The sequence below is a fragment of the Athene noctua genome, chromosome 12, assembly GCF_965140245.1.
Source record: "Athene noctua chromosome 12, bAthNoc1.hap1.1, whole genome shotgun sequence".
Classification (NCBI taxonomy): domain Eukaryota; kingdom Metazoa; phylum Chordata; class Aves; order Strigiformes; family Strigidae; genus Athene; species Athene noctua.
Genome location: NC_134048.1, coordinates 22,611,858 through 22,636,116, shown reverse-complemented (window position 1 = coordinate 22,636,116; position 24,259 = coordinate 22,611,858). Strand labels below are relative to the sequence as shown.

The 24,259-nt window shown below is 44.3% G+C and overlaps 1 protein-coding gene across 2 annotated transcripts in view; it reads right to left on the bottom strand.

The window, feature by feature from the left end:
* The window catches only part of LOC141964877 (organic cation/carnitine transporter 2-like), a 30,909-nt gene extending 6,717 nt beyond the window's left edge, over window positions 1-24,192 (bottom strand). The window contains exons 1-7 of one of the 2 annotated variants that reach the window (XM_074915745.1): window positions 23,704-24,192; window positions 14,605-14,708; window positions 11,879-12,033; window positions 10,416-10,587; window positions 9,352-9,478; window positions 3,939-4,039; window positions 584-798 (exon numbers count right to left, since the gene is read on the bottom strand). In XM_074915745.1, coding sequence (XP_074771846.1) covers window positions 584-798; window positions 3,939-4,039; window positions 9,352-9,478; window positions 10,416-10,587; window positions 11,879-12,033; window positions 14,605-14,708; window positions 23,704-24,096 — 1,267 coding nt within the window. In that variant the 5' untranslated portion in view covers window positions 24,097-24,192. The remainder of the gene's footprint in view (window positions 1-583; window positions 799-3,938; window positions 4,040-9,351; window positions 9,479-10,415; window positions 10,588-11,878; window positions 12,034-14,604; window positions 14,709-23,703) is intronic. The other variant, XM_074915744.1, reaches the window with a different exon arrangement.
* Window positions 24,193-24,259: the final 67 nt, after the last annotated feature.

Below are 24,259 nucleotides of genomic sequence, written 5' to 3'. Positions count from 1 at the left end.
ATAACCCTATTAATCTAACCCTATTAATCTATCTAACAAAGATACCTATGGTTTGGTAATCAATAAATGTTATTTTGCTCTCCTTTCCAGTTGCCAAACATTATTTTAACTATCAACACTAATTCTGTACAAGCATCTTTGCTCATCAAAAATGCTTCCACAATGACTCCCTTGGGTGTAACTGCTTAAACAAGCCCTGAAGAGACAAGTCATTGACAGCTCTTTGGGAATTAAGTTCTGCAGCCTCTTGGTAACCTTTGCTTACCAAATTCTGCTTGGTCTAGTCCTGGTTTTACATTTGGACCTTGCCAGGAATGTATATTAAACACAAAACTGGCCTACAATGCTAATCCCAACAGATCACAAAGCCAATGACACACCCGTAAAAAAAAATATCTATCTGAGCTGATGTGTTGGGTGAGCTCCTTGTGCAGTCGCACTGAGAACCAAGGAAGAGGGGCAAAGCTAGGAAATCCCTATCTGTATTTAGTCCCTTCAGGACACTTTTCCTCCACATCTGCCCAGTGCGTGGTACTGCACTTCGCCTATCGTACATATTCGAGATGAACTAACGATTCCATACGTGAAGGCACCAGCTGAATGAAGAGAAGAACACAGCCTCCCAAGAATAACGCAGCAGCCATTGAATACCGTCGAGGGAGATTTCGAAGCAGCAGCCAGGAAATAACGTAGGCTGGAACTTCAGTCACCGCCGAGAGGAAACAGTTCAAATACACGTCTCCATGCAAGTTAGGTGTGTCAAGAGAAAGTCCAAAATAACCCACAGAGATTATCATCCTGAAAGAAGCAGAATAACAGAATCAGACAAATCTCTCTTCTTCCTGAGGTTGCCAGGAAGCTTTCACATCTCCGTTGAGCACAGAAATCACTATGTGAGACAAATCCAGCATCTGCCAGATTCGTTCACCTCTGAAGCAGCTGAAGAGCTGACTTCAGAAACAGCAAGATAACAATTAAAAAGTGCTGACGCTTTTTATGGTTCAAGATAGCCTTGAATAAAATACATTTTAAAAATTAAGAATATCCTATTTAACATTAACACTATCAGGTAACCCCAGCGCTGTCACTAGCCTTGCAGAGGCGCAGGCCTACGAGCCCACGGCCACGGGTACTGGATGGTCCTGCAGCTACAGAGGTCATACTTCTTTTCTGATGCCACTGCATGACTTTGCAACTGTCCATCTCACTCTCATTCAGATCTTGCAAGGAAGCTCTGGGTATTTGTCACTTTTAGACATCTCATTTGTCCCTGCTAGTCATGCTGATAAAGAGCTGACTACTTTTTACATATGCCTCCATATTTTAGGTCACCCTGTTGTGATCGTTCACAACACAGTGATAGAGCACTTATTAGTAGTAGTAGTTACAGCCTTAGCATGAAAGTTTGGACTACTGAATTTTATTTTACTGCTGCTGAGGCCTACAGTAGCTTTTCATTATGTTTACCAGGGAGCTCTGGGTGGAGAACACTGTTTCTGGGTTGTTACTCTCCATGCTTTGTGTGTAAGTCAGAGAGGAGGAATATGGCATCCTGGCAGACCCAAACAGGCCAGGATTTTCTCCGCCATGCCCCAAGCTGGCTGGGCAGCATCCAAGTCACGTTTGCATGGCTCGGTGCCTGGGTCGGTCAGTGCAGCAGGACAGAGCTCGGTGGCCAGGAACTCTGCCATCTTAATTGTGCTGCTGCCAGATGAGAGTTGGCTTCCACATCATCAAGGGGAACACACAACTGGCCTTGGAGGCAAATCCTGTCGTGTCTTGGGAGATGCCGGGAGGAGGAGGTTACGCTTCACCAACACGTAACACATGGTAAACAAGGAAATAACAGGCACTGGATCGGGATGTGTCCAGGTGCAACAGTGAGGCAGAGACCACTCAGCACTTTATCTCCTTCAGCATCTGTGTTAGAACAGAACCTGGAGCAAAATTAGCTCTTCCTCCTCCTCACTTCACACGGGAAGAGCCTTCACGGTCCAACTGTTTAAAATAAGTTGCCTAGTGTACCTGGGAAGGTATGGAGCCATACAGCTGAGGGTAACCCCCTGCTGCTGCGTGCCCTGCCAGCTATGGTTATTCTTCTCAAAATTAATCATGCAGTGTTTTCCACGCTGCCATGCAACACGCCCAGCCTCTGCTCCTGGGAGTTATTTTTATATGCAATAAACCGTGCTCACTGGAACTGACTTTCAGTAGCAGTTTGCCTTAGCTTATCACATTGGCAAACCTTGATGCAGTTATAAATTTTCTAGGAAAACTTGAAGCCAAACTTCCTCCTCCCTGATGCAAACTCAGCGAAGGGGTTAGTTTAAAGGCCTGCTACTTAAAATTAACAAAACACCCAGCAATATGTAAGGGTGATATACTGCTATCTGCAACTGTCCTCTTTTACAGAGCTTCTTTTATGAGATCTTTCAATTCATAATGCAGAATATACCACTGGTATGCTACGGGCTGGAAAACACTGCTGAGTTAGTACAAGATGCTCTGTATTTTGGGAAATTCATTAAAAGGAGGTTGGTCAACTGGCATGCAAGGTAAAAACAGTAGGAAAATTGCCCAAATCAGCCAAATACATGAAGAGGTACGATCGTCTAAGTCAGTTGCACACATTTGACTTGTCCTGCCTATCCTAAAACTTCATTTATCACGTGGTAAAAAGCCCTTCAGCAGATGGAATGGATTACATACTGCCACACCACTGCTTCTCTCGGATGCTCTGTCCTACCAGGAATGCTGTTCAAACAGGTTTTCCATTTGATTTCTACAAACACACACACACAAAAATCAGCTGTGCCTAGGAACTCGCTACTGATCTACTCCATGCAGATTAGAAGTAGGGTCGTCTCAGTTCTCCAGCTCAGTTCCAATTAAAGGTGAGAGAATTGGACTTGGAGGTAAGACAACAGCATATGGAAACTGTACTGACATTTTTGCAAAGAACCAACACTACTTCTCTTTTTTTTGAGCTGTTTTCTGCTCAGGTTCCTTTCTCAGCAAGTTTGTAGCATTGAGCTTGGTGATGGGCAAGGAAATCTGGCTTAAATATTAGCCAAGTCATCCTTTGACCCAAAACGCCACATCAGCTTGTACGTACCGGTGGCTCCGTGGACTGAACTCCAAGGCTTTCCCTCACTAAAACAGAGGAACATTGGTCAAAAAGACAGCAAATAGACTTAGCTCCCAAGAACTGGAGGGACCTTACTGGTTAGGACACTGTAGGTACATGCAGTAATTAAACTTTTAATAATAACTAATAATCACTTTTATAGCCTCAGGTTACTCTCTCCATTTCCTCTTTTCTGAGCAATTATAGCTTCACTGAGATTTCCAGTAGAGGACAATGACACCCATTTAATCAAACTGAGCATAAAGTATGGCTTCAGCTAGTGCAAAACCAAGCTAAACATGGCAGGTAGACAGAGCAGCTAGCAGGAAAGTCTAGGGAAATCTGATTAAAACTTCAAAGGCAGCTTTATCCCTTTAAGAGACAATACAAACGAGATGGGAAGATCACCCCTGTAAGTCAGGCATGGCTGTGTTCAGACCACTGGGCAGCAGTTCTCTCACTGGGAGAGCGCATGACTCATTCCTCTTAGAAGACTTTGTTACAGTCAGATGCAGATTCCCCAAGGCCCAGGATCAGGCAGGATTCCCACACATCACTGCCAGCTGATCTGATTCTTGCTCAGTTCAGGATATGCTTGACTGCTTCAGAAAGAACAAACAATCCAGATGTGTTTCTAGACTGTTACTGAAACAAAGAATCTACATAACCAGAATTTTGTTGCTCCAGCCAGCACGCTGCTTTTTGAGCTGGTTTTATCCATACCTCTTCAGAATACCTGAGCGTTCAACGAGCGGTTTCTAATTGTTTTGCCGCTTTTGTGTTGACATACTCCTGAACCACACTTACTTACCAAAGAATCACTGACATAATTGTGATAGTTAGGATATTTCGGGTTTTCATTAGATCCAAAATGGTGTATGTCTGTTGCTTCTGGGAATTCAAATCTTGCAGCTGGAAAAAAAAGAACCAAACCAAAAAAACATGGGAACATTAACTTCCTGCAAGCGGAATTACTGTGAAGGTAAATCCCCCCCAATTTATAGATCAGTATTTTGATACACTGCAGAGCTGAAACAGGTGCCTCACTTTTAATCAAACACATAGAAGCCATAAGAGCCAACAATCTGTCAAAGTAGTTGCTCCTCCCTCACTTAAAGTCATTTAAAATTTAGTCTGAAATTGGCAATATTTTTCTCTGTCTGAGGTGTAACAAAGCAACTGTCTATTGTTCCTTTTACACTTGAATTACAAAGCCGCAGCATTTACGTGTCACTTCTTCTGCCCAGTTTTGAGCAGTACAGCTCGAGGATCATGCAAAGCAACTGCACCCAGACAAGAAGAGAGCAACAAGGATGAGGAGACATTTGAAAAACATGATCTGTAGAAGCAGAGGGTTTATTTAGCCTAAGGGCATCTTAAAAGACCAAGAATGGTCTTCAAAGATCCACAAAAAAAAAAAGTGATAAACTGTCCTCTATGTCCACTGCAGGCAAGGCAAGAAATAAGATTAAACTGCAGCAGGACAGATTTAATAAATGACTGCTCATGCCTGACCTAACAGTAATGTATTTAAACTGAGACAAACTGGCTAAGGAGCTGAAGAGTCCCCATCATAATTTAGCCTGGTTTTGAGATCTTCTTCTAAGAATATAAGCAAAAAGACAACAAGTTTCTCCTTTCCCTATGAAACTTTCCAGCTCCTCAAAATAAAACTACTTCCATGCGAACAATGCAAAGATATTCATCAGTGAAGCATGTGAACAAGTTTTATGCTTGATTGTAAAAAAGAGAAGAATTTTTTTTTTTAAGTTTAGGCCCCTAACAAGGAGTAACAAAGGAGAGATCTTTCAAAATATGTAAAAGGTGATTTAAGAGGACAAGTCCCATTCATTAAAACTATCAACTCTGATAAAGCAATACTACGGTTGAAGCATCCCAGTTTTCTACATATGTCGTATTTTTGTTATCACAAAACATGTTTTCAGGATTTATCACAGGTTACTTACTCATGAATTTTATGGTATTTTTAAGAGTTAGAAATCTAACCAGGAAAGAAACAAGCATCCACCTTAGCAGCTCAAAATTATCAAATAAAAAAAGTAATACTGAAATATTTAAAATTTTGACACTTTTTGAACTGTAAGCAGCCAAGACACCTCACAATATTTAAGTGAAGACTTCTCTTTCCACAACCAGAAGAATCACTCTTGCCTGACAGACCTCTATTATGTGCAAGCACAATAAACTGTATACAAAGATTACTTCCTCCCTTGGTTTTTCAAGTCAGAGTGACCTGAGTATGTCAAATTAAATTTTAGTATTTTTAAAAAGTGAATGCCTTTTGTTGGCACTGTGTACTCCTTCACAGAATGTGCAAATGGTTATCAAGAAAAGTAAACTATGACTGTAGCTTCAAAATTGTGGAATTACTCACTACTTACAACTTTTCTGAACTCTTTCCTCCCGGTCTAATATACCATCCTTTACTCTGTATTAGTTCAACTTACAATACTTTTCTCCTTAAATCAGGCTGGTCCAGCAGAAGTAGCTGGATGTATTGCAGGACACAAGACACCAATAAAGAGATGAAAGGAACCCTAAGTTTAACTTATTTCCTCATCAACCTCCCTTCCATATACACTTACAGATGCTTCTTTTGGCAAGCTATTGCTGGACACTGATTTTGGGTCCTTAATTCTTGCTCCTCAACTCAAAATACACATTTATTTCCTCAACGTCTTGTATCTGAGCTAATGGGAACATGAAGTTCAGGTAACCCCTGCAGTCAGGTGAAAATTTTTTCCGAGTGGTATTTTTTAATCTCCAGGTTTTCAGAACAATAGCAGTCTGATGTTCCTGCAAACCTCAGTGTATCTGCTTTCAGAAATCTTCACTTCCTACAAAAGGCAAACCGTTCTTTACAGTTGATAGCTCTCACCGTGCCTGAAGCCCAGCCTCCACCACACAAACTGCAGTCGGCTTTACAGCTCACAGCCCTTTCTTATAAATCACATGATCTTTCCTAAGTACTCTCCAGTTTTGCCACTATTTGTTGCCAAGAAACCAGCAAACAGGAAACAAAGAAAAAAAAAAAAAGGAGAAAAACCAAACAAAACACAAAATAAAATCAGGAACAGTAAAATACAGAGGGTCACAGTTGATGAGAAAAAAAGGACCCTGCCTTTTAGGAGCTGGATGCGCAGACAACATAATCCTTAACAGGACAGGTTAGAACAAGAAGCTGTAAGAAGGGCAGGGAGGGCAAAATGGTGACTTGAAATCAGACCCATTATCCTCAAATTAATCTCTGACAATTATCAAGACTAAACTGTGATGTATAAAAGCTTTGATTGTGCTTTGCTTCATTTGTTTCTCAAGGACTCTTGACTCCTCAACTGTTTCCTGAGGTCCCTTTGTTTGTTTAGGTAAGATTGAAACCCTCGTTAGGCTCCCGTAAATCACTGAGAGCAGACTCAAGGCCTTCAGTGGACACTTGGGCAACTCCTAGAATGCGAAAACTAAGATAAGGGAGAACTCGAACAAAGAGACACAGAGACCCTGTTCTAGGGAGGATGATTCTGCTGATTTAGGAGGGAGGCACCTGGACTTTCCTGCACAGCGCATGCTCTGGAAAGAGGGTCAGCCAGCGAACACCGTGAAGAAGACTGCTTACTTCCTCCCTCGCCCACCGAAGACCCTCACATTATTTTCACTATGCATGCTCAGACTATGTAAGTGAAATTCTGGGAACTCATTATTATAAGACACCGCCTTCGAGGAAATCCAATGAATATATACGATTTGTGTGTATGTAAACTGGTGTCCCTTACTAATTCTTGGGAGCCCTTGTGGTGGAGAATCCCCAGGGTGACCTCAGCACTGCTAATAAAGAATACCTGCTTAACAGGAAAAAAAAAAAAATACTGTTGAGTCCATTTCTTTGTTTCAGTCCAAACATTTCTATCCCCTTCACAAGGGATAATTCAGCCAACCAGGCCCTATCTGTGCTCTGCAGCTTGTCTGCGACTAGTCACCTGCTGGATCCTAACTGGTTTTGAAATCTCCAGAGCCTAAATGTTGCAGGTGCTGCTCTCCAGCTGCACGGAGCCAAGGAATACTCTGAGCAGGAGCTTGGGTTGCTTCTCCATCCAGAACTCAAGTTCCAACTGCACGATGGCTAAGGGCCAGCCGGATTTCTGAGAACCAGTCTGCAGTGTAAACATGTTTCCTAAAAACTCAAGAGAGGCTGCGAGCCTTTGCTTCACAGCTCTTCAGAAAGCTGACAGAACAGCATAAACTGACCACCGATGAAGGAAAGTTCTGCACAAACTTTTCAGTCACAGCATTCCTTTTAACATAGAAATGGTTTGGGCAGGAAGGGACCTTAAAGATCACCCAGTGCCACCCCCTGCCCCGGGCAGGGCCACCTTCCACCAGCCCAGGTTGCCCAAAGCCCCGTCCAACCCGGCCTTGAACCCTTCCAGGGAGGGGGCAGCCACAGCTGCTCTGGGCAGCCTGTGCCAGGGCCTCACCCCCCTCACAGGGGAGAATTTCTGCCTTACATCTAATCTAAATCTACTCTCTTTCAGTTTAAAGCCATTATTTCTTGTCCTATCATTCCATGCCCTTGTAAAAAGTCCCTCCTCTGCTTTCCTGTAGCCCCTTTAAGTCCTGGGAGGCCACTATAAGGCCTCCCCAGAGGTTTTCCTTCTCCAGGCTGAGCCCCAACTCTCTCGTCTTCACAGACATACTTTACTTCAAAAAGACAAGACAGGCTTTACTTAAAAAAAAAAAGATGGCCAGGAATTCTCTTTTTTAAACAGCACCCCATCGCTGAGTTCATTTTCCCTTGAGTATCAGAATATGAATCTGTGTTTCTGAAAGCCGACATGCAATGATTTATCTGTAAATAAGCACCATGTACTTCAGCCCACCCTGCTGCCAAGGTCAGCATTCTCCCTTGTCCACTGTTCCCTGGGGCAACACCCCTACTCTTGCCCTTGCCTTCTGCTGCTCCATACTCCAGCCCCACTCAGAGATGGCAAACAGATCAGTATTTCTTTCTAAGAACAGGCGACAGAGGACTCCAGGAACAATGACCTTAAGCAGATGTTGGAGTCAGAGTCTATTTTCCATTCTCCTACCGCAGTGCTGGCAATAGGCAAGTTTTTATCCTACAGCATGAGAAAGAAGCAGAAAAAAAAAAAAAAAACAGTAAAAAAAGCATGTTCTAATGAAAATCCAGGGGGAAAGCTTCATAAGAAGGTCTGGGTTTTCCTAGAATTCTCATTCTGTTCCAGCAAGACCGGAATGTCTGTCCAGCTATCTATAAGTCTGAACAAACAGCTTTGTCTGCACCTTGGCTAACTTCAAGTGAAGCTGTTTCAATCTCAGTAGCAGACACACTACAGTTTAATGGATAACCACTCTCCTTCACCGGGTACAGAGGCCTTGTAAAGCAAGTGAGCATACAAGGGATTTTCCCAGAAATGACAAGATAATGTCAACTGTCAGCCAGAAAACAACAGGGCAACTGCCCAGGCAGATTCTACAGATCTGCCTAGAGAGGTGCTCAGTCTTCCGGATTACGCAAACAGTTTGTCTGTCTGACTTTTGGAGGTCATGCCTGAATGAGCGTGGAACTTTTTCCACATCTTAAGGTCACAAAGAGCTCAGGGAAAGGGGAAATACCTAGAGGAAACCAGACTGTGTTGGAAGAAACAGAGGGGGAAGAAAAGATACTGCTAGCTAATCCACCCTAAAGGGGCTTAAATTTTGCTTTTCTTAATGTGGAGTAGAAATGGGAGTTAAATATGGAGTTGAACTAGAATAACATTATCTCCAGTTCCACTGGCCAGGACTAGTCCTGTGTTAGACTTTTACAGAACTGTATTAGACTGCACAAGCATAAAATCTGTTCAGTGCAAGCGTAGATCACAAAGCAGTAGGTACCTCAAATTCATTACTTTCCCCCCAAAAAACAGAGTTTAAAAGGAAAAAAGTGGCTGTAAACTGGAACAAAAAGATGTTTGGCTTAGAATGATATGTTGGCATTCCCACAGGAACGGCACAGCAAAGGCTTTGCAAATCTCAATGAAGCAGGGAAAGGGTATTCTGCTTCTCAGGGAAATTATGACCTTTTGTGCATTTGACAAGTACATAATATGCTGCGGGCATAACTCGATTTATATGTCTGGAAATTAATCACTTTACATGGTCATTGACAGGGCCAGCAAACAACTGGACTGTTACAGGAATCTTACCTCACTAGGGTCAAGTATTACATCCGGGGCCGTAATGCCGTTCATTTTCGCAGCCTTTCGGATGATGTCTTCTGCCTCTTGAAATCTTCCCTGGGAGATCAACCACCGTGGAGATTCCGGAATGACCCTGGAGAAAAGGTTCAGAATAATGAGCCTACATTTCCACGGAAAGCACTGCTGCAGGCACCAACACACATTGTTCCAGGCCTGACTTGCTCAAAACTTGCCGTATCTTGCAGAAATTAAAGGAATGACAACAGAAGTCAGATTTACAAGAGCAGACTAGCATACTGAACAAGAACAGACTAAAATGCGTTTGTGGATTTTAGAAGTACTAAAGAAATAAGCAATGACCCAGAAAAAAAAAAGTAAAATCTTCAAAGTATGGGAAAAGTTTAATTAAAGAATTTCTGAAATGTGACACACAAGCAGCATGCATTAAGAGACATATCCTTAGAGAGTAACACATATAAAATTAGTAACTGTAAATTCAGACAAAGGCAAGTCAGAAAGCAGAATTTGCCTGAGTCATTCAACTCTGTAAAAAACTGGATGGACTCACAAACCAATGCTAGTGTAAGTGAAGAAACACCACCACCATGTGGCCTATTTAAACATTACATGCCACCTCAACAGTATTCATTATCTATGGAAGAGAACACAGAAGTCCCACAGATCTGACAAGCTACAAACCCCAGTATGTGCACATCTGTGTCACCCCAACGTTGCCCAGCTTCCCAAAACAACTGGTTCCTCATTCTGCCCTTAGTTCAGGCCTACTCTTAAAAGCTCATGGATTTCAGCTGGTGCAGAAGGGCCAGTTTTACTTTTTCTTTGCATGAGCACCACAAATTTATAGAAGCCTACAGAAAATGAAAAAGAGGCTGTTCAGGCACGAGTCAGATCACCCACAAAGCTATGGACTTGGAGCTAAACGACTGGGAAGAGCAGAGGACACAACATCCATTCTTCACCTGCCCAGTCCCGAATTTCATTGGTACAGGCTGGTTGGCTTGGAGTCTGGGTCTTAACAATCTGAAGACTTTTCACTCAGTTATACTCACCACCACAGCGGGATGCAGAGCAGCCCAGGTAAAGTAAGTGCCAGCAGCAGCATCCGCCAGTCTCTGATGAAGTAAGCAAACAGTGGCAGCAACATGTAGCCAAATGCATAAAATATGCAAACGCCTAGCGTGCAGAACAGCACACGAATTGATTTGCCAAGAATTTCTGTGCCTGTTCAAAACAACAGAGTGAAGATTAGTATTTTAACTTCATAGCAGCTAAGTTAGTTACCAAAAATACCTCTTACAATTGGCTTTGAAAGCTACTGCGCTGGATAGTTACAATATATGGCACGCTCTGCCAGCCAGTTTTAGAGGCACCACAGATCCGTTTCGTGTAGTGATCCAGCATCAACTCAAGTAATTATATGTAGAAAAGCAAGAGAATAGTGCCATACAGTATTTCTGTAGCTCAAAGCAGCTAATAATTCTATAATTTTATCTTCTTAGAATCTCACATTTTACTTGAGGAGCTAAAACCACCTGACATACTACAAACATCCACAGCAGTTAACCTCAGCTTGATCTCTATAGGGTCCTCTCCAGCTTATGGAGAGAGACCACCTTCTTCAAAGGGTAATTCAGAGATGCCTAAATCAGGTTCCTGACCTGTATCACCTTTGAAAAGACTATTTCACTATTAGCCAAAAAACCTCACAGTCTTTTGGTGTACCCATGCGGAGTTCTTGTCGGGTCACTAACAGAGGCCAGGCTACTGGCAGTGGAGTTAAATGAGTGAACGGGGGTCAGTGCTTCCCTTGGAAATGCTTTGGGACCTGCAAATCAAGAGACATAGAGAGAAATATAATCTTCCTCGTTTCCACAGAAATCAAGGAAGATTACAGAAGCTGCAGCAGGATGTCTGCAGTGAGGTTCAGCCCAAAAGGAATTTCTTGTCAACACTTGGTACCTTGGACAGCCAGGTCACCGTAAAATAATTAATAATTTTTTTAAACAAAGATCTCAGATTCATAAATTAATTCACATTCCCACAATCAAATATGGTGTTAGTTACACTGAAAGTATACAAAGTGAGAATCATTACGCCACTGAAATGTTTACTATGGGCTGTTTAAAGGAGACTTTATAATGTTTACTCTCTTTTTTTTTTTCTTTTGCAAGTTTTTAAATCAAATAGAAATTTAGGCCCCAAAATGGACAACAGATATCCCTAAAAAATCATGTCTTACATGTCTTATCTCTCCAGCTAGAAGATGGATTTTCTTTTGAATAATTGATTTCTGGTTTTTTGCTTTTTTAGGATGGTAAGCCACAGAATTAATTCAGATTGCACCTCTATGAACTTGAAACTTCCAAGGAGAGAACGAATTATCCCTGTGTGATGAGGACACACTCTTAACAGTGTTGCTTGGCAAAACAAATCAACCCTAAGCCAGTACTGAAAAGGAGCAGGAAAAGCACAAAACAAAGAACACATACTGTGCCCAGCAGGACTTTCATACCAAGAACAAATGCTGCCACGTAGTTAGATATCTGTCCCATGCCGACCAGCACAAAGAACACTGAAAACATCTCCCAGCTGGTAGAGAAGACCTGTATGAAGCTGAAGCCAGTCTGCATTGCCATAGTTGCAAACAGCACATTCTTCCTGCCAAACCTTCCATGGACAGATTAAAAAAAAAAGAAAAAAAAAAGTTTATACAACATCATGAATGAAATCTTCAGAAACAAAAAGAACAATATTACTCATACGCATCCTTAAGGAGATACAAAACATCTGCAAAAAGCAGAGGTTCAGGAAACATGACACAGGTACAACTAACCTAAATACATTAAAACAATCCACTGGCCAAGAGAAAATAATATTCTAATGGCTTCTAGTTAAGTTGCCTTTACGGATGTGCTGGAACACTATTCCTTTCCTACTGGTAGGATGAGCAGGGAGACAAATCACTGGGAGCACATCATTTAAAATGCAGGAATAATAGATGAGATGCTCCTTCTCTGTGGAGGCACACAGTTCATGACAGATCAGTGTGTTAAAAAAGAAAAAAAAAGAAAAAGGAAAGCTTCTGAAAGAGGTAAAACTCAGGTTTGTAAGATGAAATTATCAGTAAGTGATCTATGCTGCAATCTTCATTTTACTTGGTAAAAAAATGAACCAATTTAAGGGACTCTAGGATTTCTATTGATGAATTATTAAAAAAAAAAAAAAAAAAAAGAGAAACTAAACTAAAGCCAACACATCAAACTCTTTTAAGAGTCAGTGCCAATGTCCTGGCCTGAGCAGCCCCACACCACAAGTCTGGAGCCTGTGACAGGACATCTGCTGAGTGCAGGCGCACATAACCTCACCCTGAAGTTAGACTTGCCTAGGAGGTCCACAGCTGGTACCACAAGCCTCAGGTAGGTCACAACACGTTAAGAACAGACCATTATTTGAACCTGAAAAATATTTTGTTTGTCTCAATGTCACGCCTGGCCAGCTGGCTGCAGGACCTTCTGTACCAGATGGGCAGGGGGCAGCAGCAGAACACTGTACGCAGCCTCGTCGCGGGGCTGCTGGATGCACCTGACCTCTTGACCGTGAGGTGAAGCCGCTGCTCAGTGGCTGCGAGAGCCGCGTCGGTGGCGCCTCAGCTGCACCCGCTGAGGATCTGGGTCACCACGGGAAGGAGCTGTGGGAGACCCCCGTGACTGTGCAGATGGGAAGCTTGTGGCTTCTGGCACCAGAACAGTTTCTGCTTCACCATGGAAGACATTCGCCACCCTTGTAGCAGACAAGGGGCTGAAAGCTCTTCCGAATGCAGCACCCGAGCCCTGCGGCAGCACCGCGATGAAGGGGTGGGAGAGTCCCCACGGCCAAGAGGGGAAATCGCCCCACACCTTCCAGTGCTCTGCCAGGGGAGGAGCTCTGCCTGGGGAGGGCTGATGAGCCAGCTGGGAGCTCACGGGTCAGGATTAGCAGCAGACCGACGCCAGCACCGCTGTGGGTGTCTGCTGCAGACCACCTCATCAGAAAGAGGTAAACGTGGCCTTCTTCAACCAGCCACGGGGAAGCCTCACGCTCAAGGGCCCTGGCCGTCACGGGGGACTTCAACCATTCCAACACCTGCTGGAAGGACAAGGCCCAGGAGGTTTCTGGAGTCAGTGACAACTTCCTACCGCAGACGATGGAGGAGCTGACAAAGGGAGACAGTGCTGGGCCTCATGCTTGCAAATAAGGGAGAACTGTTTGGGGATGTAAAGGTCAGCAGCAGTCATGGCTGCGTGATGGTGAAATGCACAATCACGAGGGGAGGAACGAGGCAGAAGGCAGGATCACAGCGAGAGCAAACACTGGTCTGACCAGGGATCTGCTTGGAAAAATCCCATGGCATATGGCTCTGGAGAGAAAAGTCCAGAAGAGCTGGACTCAGTGCCTCCAAGCTCAAGATTGCTCCAGCCTGGCGAGCAGGAAACCATGCAATGGCCCTGGATGATGCTACAAGATTTGTGGCACAGGGATTACGTTTCAAAGAAATAGAAAGGCTACACATAAATCAGCAAATTAGAGGCCCACGTATGGTTCTCTGGGAATCAGGAAGACAGCACACAATGCAACGCACAGCAAATCCCAGGGAGAGAATCAGAAAAATGGGTTTTTCCAGCTCAAACAACTGGCAACAGCACAAAATTAATGGTGTCTTCCACTTTTATTTTTTAAAATGTTAGTGCTGATAAACAAGAAATCCTTGCTTCTCTGGGGTACAGCTGAACAGCATTCATGCTTTGCAGCTTCCACAAATGAAGATCATTGGTCTTAGATGCTTCATTTGATGATGAGAAAGAGAAGCTATGGGTGTTTATAAAAAGTTTGACCTCAAAAAAAGGAAAACAAGCCTCTCTGAACATAGTCCAAAGCAATTATAAGGGAGTGCCATTGATCTGATTTTCCCAGATGAAACTTATGCCCTACACCTGTTTTCTGGAATAAAACCAGTTTGCTCCAGAAGTGATTTTGCTGAACAAATAAACAGGTAAAAAAGGCAACACCCACTAACAATCTTTGTAACATTCTGTTCTAGTTCAAGACATTTTCTCTATACACTCTGTGTACATTCAGATTAGACAGTCACAGAATACAAACATGTTAGCAGTTGCAGAAAGACACAGGAAACTTCACGTACAAGAACTGCTTACAAAACAGCATCAAATAGAGCCAGCAGCTCTGGTGTATATACTTTACTTGTCTGAGAGCTGTCCCGATATGAAAGATCCAAGCAGGACACCCACAAAGAACAGGGAGGTGCTCAGGGGTCCCTTCCAGTCGTCGTCACATACGAGATTCCACTGCAGGGAGACAGAACATGGAAGTTTTCTAATAAACAGGATTTCCCCTCCCTCCTAAACGCCTTGGCTGAGCCTGGGTGAAAACATACCCTTTGGACAGAAAACCTCCACGTGAGAAATGAGTAACTAACCTACCGTACAGATGCAGCTTCGTGAAAAATCACAGGAAGGGACGTGGAGCAGCACAGGGCAAAGGCCACCTGCCCTGAGTCACCTCTGGAGCCATCCAGCCGAGGCCCCAAGGCTGCCCTCACGTGTGACCCACGTGGCTTTTACACAGGGGATGGCTGCGGTATTTCCCCCGCACATATATGAGTGACAGTAACTCATAATTTCATAATTCACTGGGTTCTGCTCCCTTTCAAAGGCTCTGCAGCCCCTTAAACCACTGCAGTTCTGCTGGTTTTGGAAGGAGAATGGACCCCAAACTTGATTTCCCTGCATATGGCAAAGTTTGCCATTAAAAACACACATTTCTAATTTAAGAGAAATTGAACTACAGAAACGAGACTATGGGGAAAAAAAAAAGCGCCTCTTCCTTTATTACAATTTAATATGGTTTTGAGAGAGACTGGAGGCTGTTCACTCCTCACCAGGAGCCTAACGTCAATTATCATCTTCGGAATACAAATTGAAATATACACCAAACAAATCAAGATTTCCACAATGAAAACAAAAAGGAGGAAGAAACCAAGATATTAATTAAATGAAGGTTGCAATACTTTCCAACCTCCTACCCACTTCAGCCTGATGTTTTTGAAATAGGACTCGTGTTATTTCTGTATCTATGCCAACAGCTATTATTGAAAGAATCTTAATTTTATTTTGGTTATTGGGGGGGGAGGGAAGTGTGTAAACATCAGAAGAAAGGACAAAACCCAGCAGGAACACCTTGTCCCCTACCTCCCTGCTGTGCTGTGGCTGGAGAAGCTCCCAGAGCTCTGCCAGTCCTGCCACACCACCCTGCAGCCCGCTGGCAGAGGGCAGGAGGTGCTGCAGCCCCACCAGGGAGGAATTTAGAGGCAGCCAATGCTTCTGATGCGAGGCCAAACCCTCCTCAGCTTAGTTATTCAAACAGTTCCCACAGGGCCCCTTCTGATGTTTCAGGGATGGAAACTTTTCATTTTTCATCTGTATTTAAAAAGCTGGGATGAAAACCATCGCCCTGACACCAATAATTAATCCCCCTTGCTCCCCAATTACAAATAATTAAAAAGAGTGTGTTTTCCTCTTAGGTTATTTTTTTAGAATTTCTCCTGGAACACCCCATAAGATCTGCCCCTGCAGCTGCTGCGTGTCCCAGCTCCTCCATCCACCTCATCCGTGGTCCCACACCAGTGTTTTGCTTTGTCTGCCAGCCCCGTCCCCTCAGCATTAAGCCTCTGACCCCAGGAATCCCACAGCCCTCAGTCTATTAACACTTCAAACTACAACTACACCCTCGTGTATGTTTTAAAGCTGGGGGATCACTAAAAACCATGCGCTGAATGACCACCACCAGCAATCGCCTTCCGCGCCCAGATCCCTGCTGCAAAACTCGGCTGAGCCACCACTTGCTTCATGGAAGAGGATCCAGGTTTGAGTTGAACTGGAAGTTTTTCTAGAGATGAATGATGCTCATTCATGCAGCCTGCACACTCAGCAGTTTGTGTAACTTTAGCTGCCAACCTGTTGACAATCTTACGAATTCACCTCACCATGATTATTTTTTTAAGGTCACAGGAGCAAACAAACACCAATTTGTAACTGTACTCACGCGATTTCTTAACCTCTCCTTCGATAAATCTGACTGTGGTCTTGTGTCTGAAGAACCTTTATATCAGATTTCATAGTCTTTGACATTATTCTTGCACTTATTCCCCAAACTTTTCCAGCCTCACACCACCTGAAGCACAGACACCAGCACTCCATGCAATGCTCCAACAAATCCTACCAACCCCATCAATTCTGCATCATTACACAAGTTCCTTTCAGAACTGTGGCTTTCTAACACGCTAACAAATTTATGCCACTTATGTAAGGGATTTAACTTACTATAGTTCTCAATATCATTGGGATTAAAAACTAACATTTATAATTAAATCTGTCTTTATTCAACAAAATCTGTACTTCATATATAAATTAAAGAAAGTCTGAGCAGTTCTGTGATGATCACAGAGGCTAATCCAGCCAGGAAGATTCAGTGAAATGTATCTGGCACCTTGCAAATATGCAGCAAATGATCCTTATCAAATTCACATAGGCCAGAGGTTTCAGTGATTTATCGTGGGTCTTCACAGAATGACACTTAGAGGCAAACCAATCCCACTCCCAGTATAGATCCTGCATTAATAAAGACTCGCCTATTCACAAAGAATCATCTTTCTATCAGCTACTGGAGCCAGACATGGCAAATAACAGAACTAAAATCTTAACTAGCCAAACATCTAGCTTGGTGATTTATAGTCTAAATAAGTCATTATTTTCCAGCTGATCACTCCATGCTTGTGAGTTAGCCATCTTTTTTCACCTATCTTACACCCTGTACGCTGGCACAAGGCTGTGCAACGCTCGGATTTCCAGACACTGGCATGCTTGTGCCCAGTAAAAAAAACCTTTCTTCAGACCACTGAGGTAGAGACGTTGCTTGGAAAAGTTCACGGTATTAAAATGTTTTGCACTCTTCTGCCAAAAGTTTCTTGCATTAGCAGGTGGAAACATACTGGTGCTTAAAATGTTGCAATGGTTACCGGCTTGTTTTTCTGTCTGCTCCTTAGGAGCTGTTAGACTGAGGATCACTTGAACCAGACACCAAAGTGAACTTCACTATCAAATTTCCAAGGGGGGAAAACTACCTTGGTTGTGCAATAGCAGTTATTTACAGACTCCACAGATGCACAACAATGAGAACAAAGCGATTTTAAGGTCTGTTAACCTTTGCCCTGATAAAGGAATGCTGACGTCTTCAACTTTTTGATGACTCACCAACAAGGTCGACCACACTGCCTGCTCCACAGGGGCATCAGTCTTCCAGAACCATTCTGCAACGAGACCCTTCCCTCAGCGGCACGTGGCCCAAGAAGAAGTCACCGAAGCATTGCTGTTAGAGGCCCAGCATTGCAGAGAGCGAGGGTCCCAGGAGTAGTTACTGATTGAATCTCACTGCTGGCAGTGCTGTTTTGACACAGTATACTGTGACCCAGTGCTCTAAAAATCATGTGCTATTTTCACTTCTTAGTACTCTCCGAGTTAGCCAGCTGTAACGGCCTTTGCCCCAGTCGATGAGATAAGGTTAACCTCAGCAAGGCATCAGGGTGCCAAACAGGAGAAAAACAAATCAGCTTTGTTGTGAAGCACTGAGCTCCTGGTACCCAACGCTCAAGACAGGGCACAGAGCATTCTCACTCAATTTTATTTATAACTTTAAATGATTACACCCTTCTGTTGGGGTCTAAACTCATCTTCCTAGGCAGACAGATCCTTTGGGCTGTAGCTACTTCCTGAACAATTAATGAGGCTGGAGTAACGTCTTCAGCAGCAGCCTCACACCTAATGCCAATAATCACTTATGCACCAGAGGTGAGATGCGTGGTGAGATACGCACCCCGTAACAGATTCCTGGCTGATACCAGCCACTGGTGAGGACAGGTGGGAAGAGGGCTGGGGAAAAGAGAACAGGCTATGGACACGACCAGAAAATGCAGACAGCCTGGGGGAGAAGGCCAGGGGACACCACAAGGGAAGAGGCATTGAAGCAGTTGCTTCCTGAGCACAGCTTTGGGGCCAGAGTATGAAGCAGGTCTAGGTATTTACAGTCTTCACTTAAGCATCTCTTCAGGAGAACATCTTCCAAGTTCTGCTTCATCTCTCACACGGCGAGTCAGCGACCTGGAGCCACACCTCCAAATCCCTTACTATAAGGCAAGCCCAGTTATAAAACTGAAAAGGACAAAACCCCTAAGGTTCCAGCCTTTTATCACAACATAACCTCAACAAGAGGTATCCTTGCAGGTTTAGCTAGAATCACACTAAACAGCATACGCAGAAGTGTGCCGATCTCACTAGACTGGTATTTCCTGTATTCTGTCTTACACCTTTCCAGTATTAAACTGAACGTTAATATAACACCTCTAGCCAAAAAGAATACTACCCTACAATTTTCACACAAACGGCAATCACAACGAAATTCAGAGTCCAAGATGAAATACCTGAATTCTTCAAACTGCAAACTGTGGACCAACCCTCAAAGCCTAAAACAACAGTGTCAAACGACAATTGAGAGGCAAGTTTAGGCTGAGAGGATGCCACCAGTCCAGCTGGATGCTGCCATAAAACAAGTAAAAATTTTTGTTCTTCTAAATTCTCTAGGCACTTCAAAGCCTTAAGGGGTAAAGAGCAACTTCTTGTGTAGAAGCTCTGCATCCACTGAGCTTGCAGAATACCACTTGCCTCGAAAGAAGAGCTGGCACTTCAAGAATTACTGACAGTAAATCCCAGAGTGGCTCTCATCCAGACACCAACGCAGATCCCTTATGCTGCTTCACTTTCACTGCAATTATATAGTCTTGTAAGAGATGACAAAACAGGAAATAACAAAATTCTAGCTGCTAACATCAACATGCCTATCCTATTTAAGCATAAAATTTGCCCAATACATTTAATGCATCACAGCATGGAAACTGCAAGTCTAATTATAGGGGAGCTCTTCAAAACATCAAAAGTTCTTGCAGTACAGCATGACAGCAAACAAATACGTATCACCACCAAATACGTTTGGAAAGTTACAGAAGCAGTTGCAAGACAACCAACAATATAATTTAGGGCCTCAGTTGAAGAACGCGTTCCACTGCAGGAGAACTTGCACCTCCCCAGTACCATTACTATCGCCCTAAATGACAAATATAAAAGCTGCTAGAGCCTTACTCAGTTACACCCCTGTTACACAAGGAAAAGCCTTACAGGAAAAAGCATTTTTACAGCTATAATATATCATGTCCTCACACTCTTATTTAAACTTTCCTCTCTCTTGCTGAGAATAACAGGCATGATTGAAAAACGAGGTGGGACAGTCCCATGTGTGAATATTATCTTTTTAAAATCAACATTAGCAAGAATTTTTGCAGCTAATCCAACATCCTGTACTCTCTCCTACCACTTGCTTCTCTCTGCAAGTAGAGGCAGGTTCTTAAAAAAAAAAATAATCTTGCAGTCTCACAACTGCTTATGACCTTTGATTCAGAATCTGGTCTTCATATCCATATGAATTATCTGCTTACTTGAGAGCTGTGAGTGTTATTAAACACCTTCGCCTCTGAAAATACATTTGTAAATTCCAAATGCTTAGAAGCTCTAGACACTGAATCCTATTATCTAAACAAACAGAAGTCTGTATCTACAAAATATACATTCTGCTCAATTTATCCCCTTGTAGTTGTTTTAAATGTTTACAGAGGTAAAACTTGCATAGAGCAGGAAGGAAAGTGCCAAATATTTTATAATTCCAGTGCAGAAACTTAACTCTCTCCCATACATCACATTTTTGAGATGGTTGGAGAAAAAGGGCGCTGACATCAGAAACTGGGAAACATGAACCAAGTTTTAATCTAAAAGTAAAGACAGCATGATGGGAACATGACCTTGTCATTAATTGTCCAGAGTACTTCTAAAAGAGCAGTTTCCATTTTAACAATATCAAGTGCAGGCCTATCATTCTTTAATAATACTAACCCTATTTTATGTTGCAAGGTCAGAAGTGTCTGTACAAGTCTGAAGAGTCCTGCATTATGTGCTTCTGAAATCACGCTCTGAAAACCTCAGCACTTTACATTTTTTACATCCATCAGATATTTTTATTTACTTACCAAAGAAAACTAAACTTTTTTTCTTTTTTTTTTTTTTTTTTCCTTCTGACAAGACTATTAATACAAAGATTTTGTACCTGCAAATCTCCTAAATGTCTTTCCATAGCTTTATCAGCTCCTGGGGCTGAGAAGCTGTCAGTGTGAACTCCAGCCAGAAAAGCAAGCAGATACTAACCTCCAGCAAGAAAGAAGACGCACCTGTTTTAAAAGATGAGAAATAATGGAGGTGACTAATACTAATGAAGTGTTCAGTGAGAGCTGAACCCAGATGACACAGGCTTGATTTACATGTGAGCTCCTGGCTCTGCTCTTAGGAAAGCCTGTGGAAATTACCATGTCTAACGTGAGCCTGTGTTTTTATTTTGGTAAAGCAAATCCCTCTGCCTTCCAACAAGGAGTGAACACTGAAACCTCCAGTTCAACAGCTGTACCACAGCACCCATTTGTGCCATTCCAGACGCCCCCACTGCAGTCTCCACCTGTTTCCCAAAGGTCTGGTATAACCCACGGATCTTTGGGGACAGGGCTCTGACAGCACAGCAGGGCACTCGAATCCCTGGCGTGCTGGGAACAGAAACCTCTGGACCGTGGTACCTGGCCAGAGCTTTCTCCGCCTGCATGTCGGTACAGGACAGAGCACCAGCCCTGCGTCGAGCCTCGGGCACTCGGCAACTCCCACCGCGCACATCCTTCCCCTGCAAAAGCCAGACAGGCTCTGAAGCTTGTTAAGAGCACAGCAGGCAGAAAACAAGCAGCTCCGGAGTACAGCACCTGCAGTGAATTGATTTCAAATCGATGAACAACGCCACGTTTTTAGAAATAGAGGATGAATATGTGTGTATAAAATTCAGCGTCTATTTACGTTTCAGTATGCAAGAATTACTCCTGTATGGACCAAAACGTTTTGACTGCTGTATCATCTAACGTCTTCTCATTAGATCGTATTTCTAGTCCACTCATGCTCTTAACTCTACTGCTCAATTCTATTTCCAGTTATTCAGTATAGCCCCACAACAGATATGACTGGCAGAAGTTAGCTTAATTACCCCGGCTTTATTTCTTTTACTACCACATATGAACTTTTATTACTCCTACATTCTTTTATGTGATTTATGGAGGAATAAGAACGACACAGATGGCTTCTTGAGCCAAAGTAAAGCTTTTCTTATCCCCTGTGCTACAGCATTTCAAAAAGTAAAAAACAGAAAGGGATTCTGTTACACGGGAGCTGCTTAAATGCTGCAGCCTGGCTAATAACAACCTTCTGTTGTTAGTCTGTGTGAGAAAAGGAAGTCTCTCTTCAAATGAGAGGGAACTGAATGTTTTAAGTCTCCCCTGAAAAGCAGAGCTATAAACGAGGACTTTCTCCAGAGTCATAAGAGAGTCAGCAAAAAGCTTTCTTAAAAAGAATTCCCCCTTCCCCCTCCCAGTGTTGGCTACAGAAATCTGGGACAAAGGTCCTCATGATTATTCAGTAAGTTAGAGATATGCAACCAAACACAAGATTAGTGAATCATAAAAGCAGCAGCACCAAGCCAAGAAATTAAACACGTTTAACACCGAAAACCTGTAAGTATGTGAAAGGCCACAGCTCTTGCAAAACTCACTCAGAAACATTAATATTAAAGGAAGAACAAAATACTGCCTCAGTGCACGATGTCTGGGCAGACAAACACTACCTCCCACAGACACAAAACATCTGCCAAACCATACAGACAACGGGCCAGAGCTGCTGGGGAGTCTCAGCAAAACGTCAGCAGCTCCTGTTTCCTATAGATTATGAGACCCCTGGATATCTCAAGACATTGTATTTTACAGCAAACCAAAGCTCAGCGAAGAAGCTCCAGAGACAAAGTATTGGCTGAAACCAAGTCTAAGCCAGGTCAAGCATTATAGTAAGGCACTTGGAACAAAACCTGTGAGCAGGACTAGCCCAAGAAGATGCCAACTGCCTTACGCTGTCTTAAGGACACCTTAGCCTTCCACAACAGTGCATTTCAGCAACCACCAGGGTCTAGAAATTCAGAACAGCTTTCCTCTTGAGGAAAACAACAGTTCTTTAGAAATAGCCGAGGCAACGCCTTGTGTCACTTGTCAGAATCACTCAAGCCCCTGCTGCTGGGGCGGTTCAAGGGAAGTTTCCAACAATTCCAGTGTCACCATTTCCATACCTCCCTGTGCTGGTATGGCTCCTCTCCCACGCTCCCTTCCTCACCCCAGTGCTCCTCCTTCTCCTGAGGAAGATTTCTGTGCTCAGATCAGCTTATGGTCATTAAGTACTAACATCCATCACTATTCCAAACACCCACCAACAAGCCATTTTGCAAAGCAAGGAATAAAGGCAAATGCAGTTCCAGCTCTGTAAAACCCCTCCACAGGCACAAACAGGCAGTGGGACTCTACAAATGGTTTGTGAGCTTTCTGAAAAAACTTGTCCGCATTTTGAAATTCAGGTGTTCCTCAAGATGTATTTCCTTGTATCTTAAGTCAACCAGCACCTGTGGGTCTGTCCAGCTTTCACCTGAAACAAGAGGGACAATCAGCACAGCTTCAGCTTTGTCTAGCTGCCCTGATCAGAAACCTGCCTCGAGGGGTGTATGTGAGCAGAGGAGAACCTGCCCTGTGCAACAGGTGAGTGGGGAGACCAAAGCAGCGGCCGTGACCAAAGCAGAGACATCGTGGGCACAATGCAAAGTTCAAGGTCCTTCTGGACACATCATCAAACCAGGGCTCCCTGACTGCTGCATTTTGCACAACTCACGGTGACTTCGACCACCTTTTTCTTTTTTTAAAGAAATAAACCAAACTTTTTTGATATTCTGAGTTCAAAGACCTCTCCGAACCACCAAGTGAGCTGAACCCATGGTCCCTTGCTCCAAGCTGCCTGTAGAGATACCAGATGAGACCCGGTAAGCAGTTACCCTACCCATGCTGTGCTAGTTATGGAACCGAGACCGCTTCTGCAGGTGGAGGCGAGCAGCAGCTCTCAAAATAGAGCGTGCCAAAGGTAACCGCAGGAAGATGTCCAGGCTGGCATCACGGGAAAGCCGCAGGACAAAGCTGGGCCACGATAACCAGAGACTTCTCGCCCACCCTCCCCGGAGCAGCCCCCCCCCCCGCTCCGAGGGGACCCCGCTCCCGCCGCCGCCGCGCACCTCGGTGACGATGGTGGAGCGGTAGACATCGCGGCTGTACTCCCAGCCGTCCAGGCACGGCTCCTGCTCCAGAGACCCCAGCTCCACGTCGGAGCCGGGCCGCAGCCCCAGCGCCGAGAAGTTGGCGAGCGCGGCCAGGCGGTACCGGCGGCAGCGGCTGGGGGCCGCCCGCCCCCCCCGCAGCTCCAGCGGGATGCTGGCGTTCCGCCACTCGCCGCTCAGGTTGGCCCCGCGGGGCACGGCACACCGGTGCTCGGGGGTACCGGCCAGGAAAACGATGGAGAGGCCGTTGAAGCCGTTGGGGATGATGCTGGCGCTGAGGAGGAAGAAGACGAGCCGCTGGAAGCGGCCCCACTCGCCCAGGAAGGCGGTGGCCTCCTCGTAGTCGCGCATGGCGCGGCCCCGCTGCGGCCGCCGCTACCTGCGGGCCCGTCTGGCGCGGGCAGGAAGCAGCAGCGGCGGCCGCGCAGCCCGCCGAGCGCCATGGGCCGGGCCTCGCCGGCGGGGGAGCGGCCGGGGGAGGGGTTTGCAGGCGGAGGCCCCTCAGGTGGGGCCG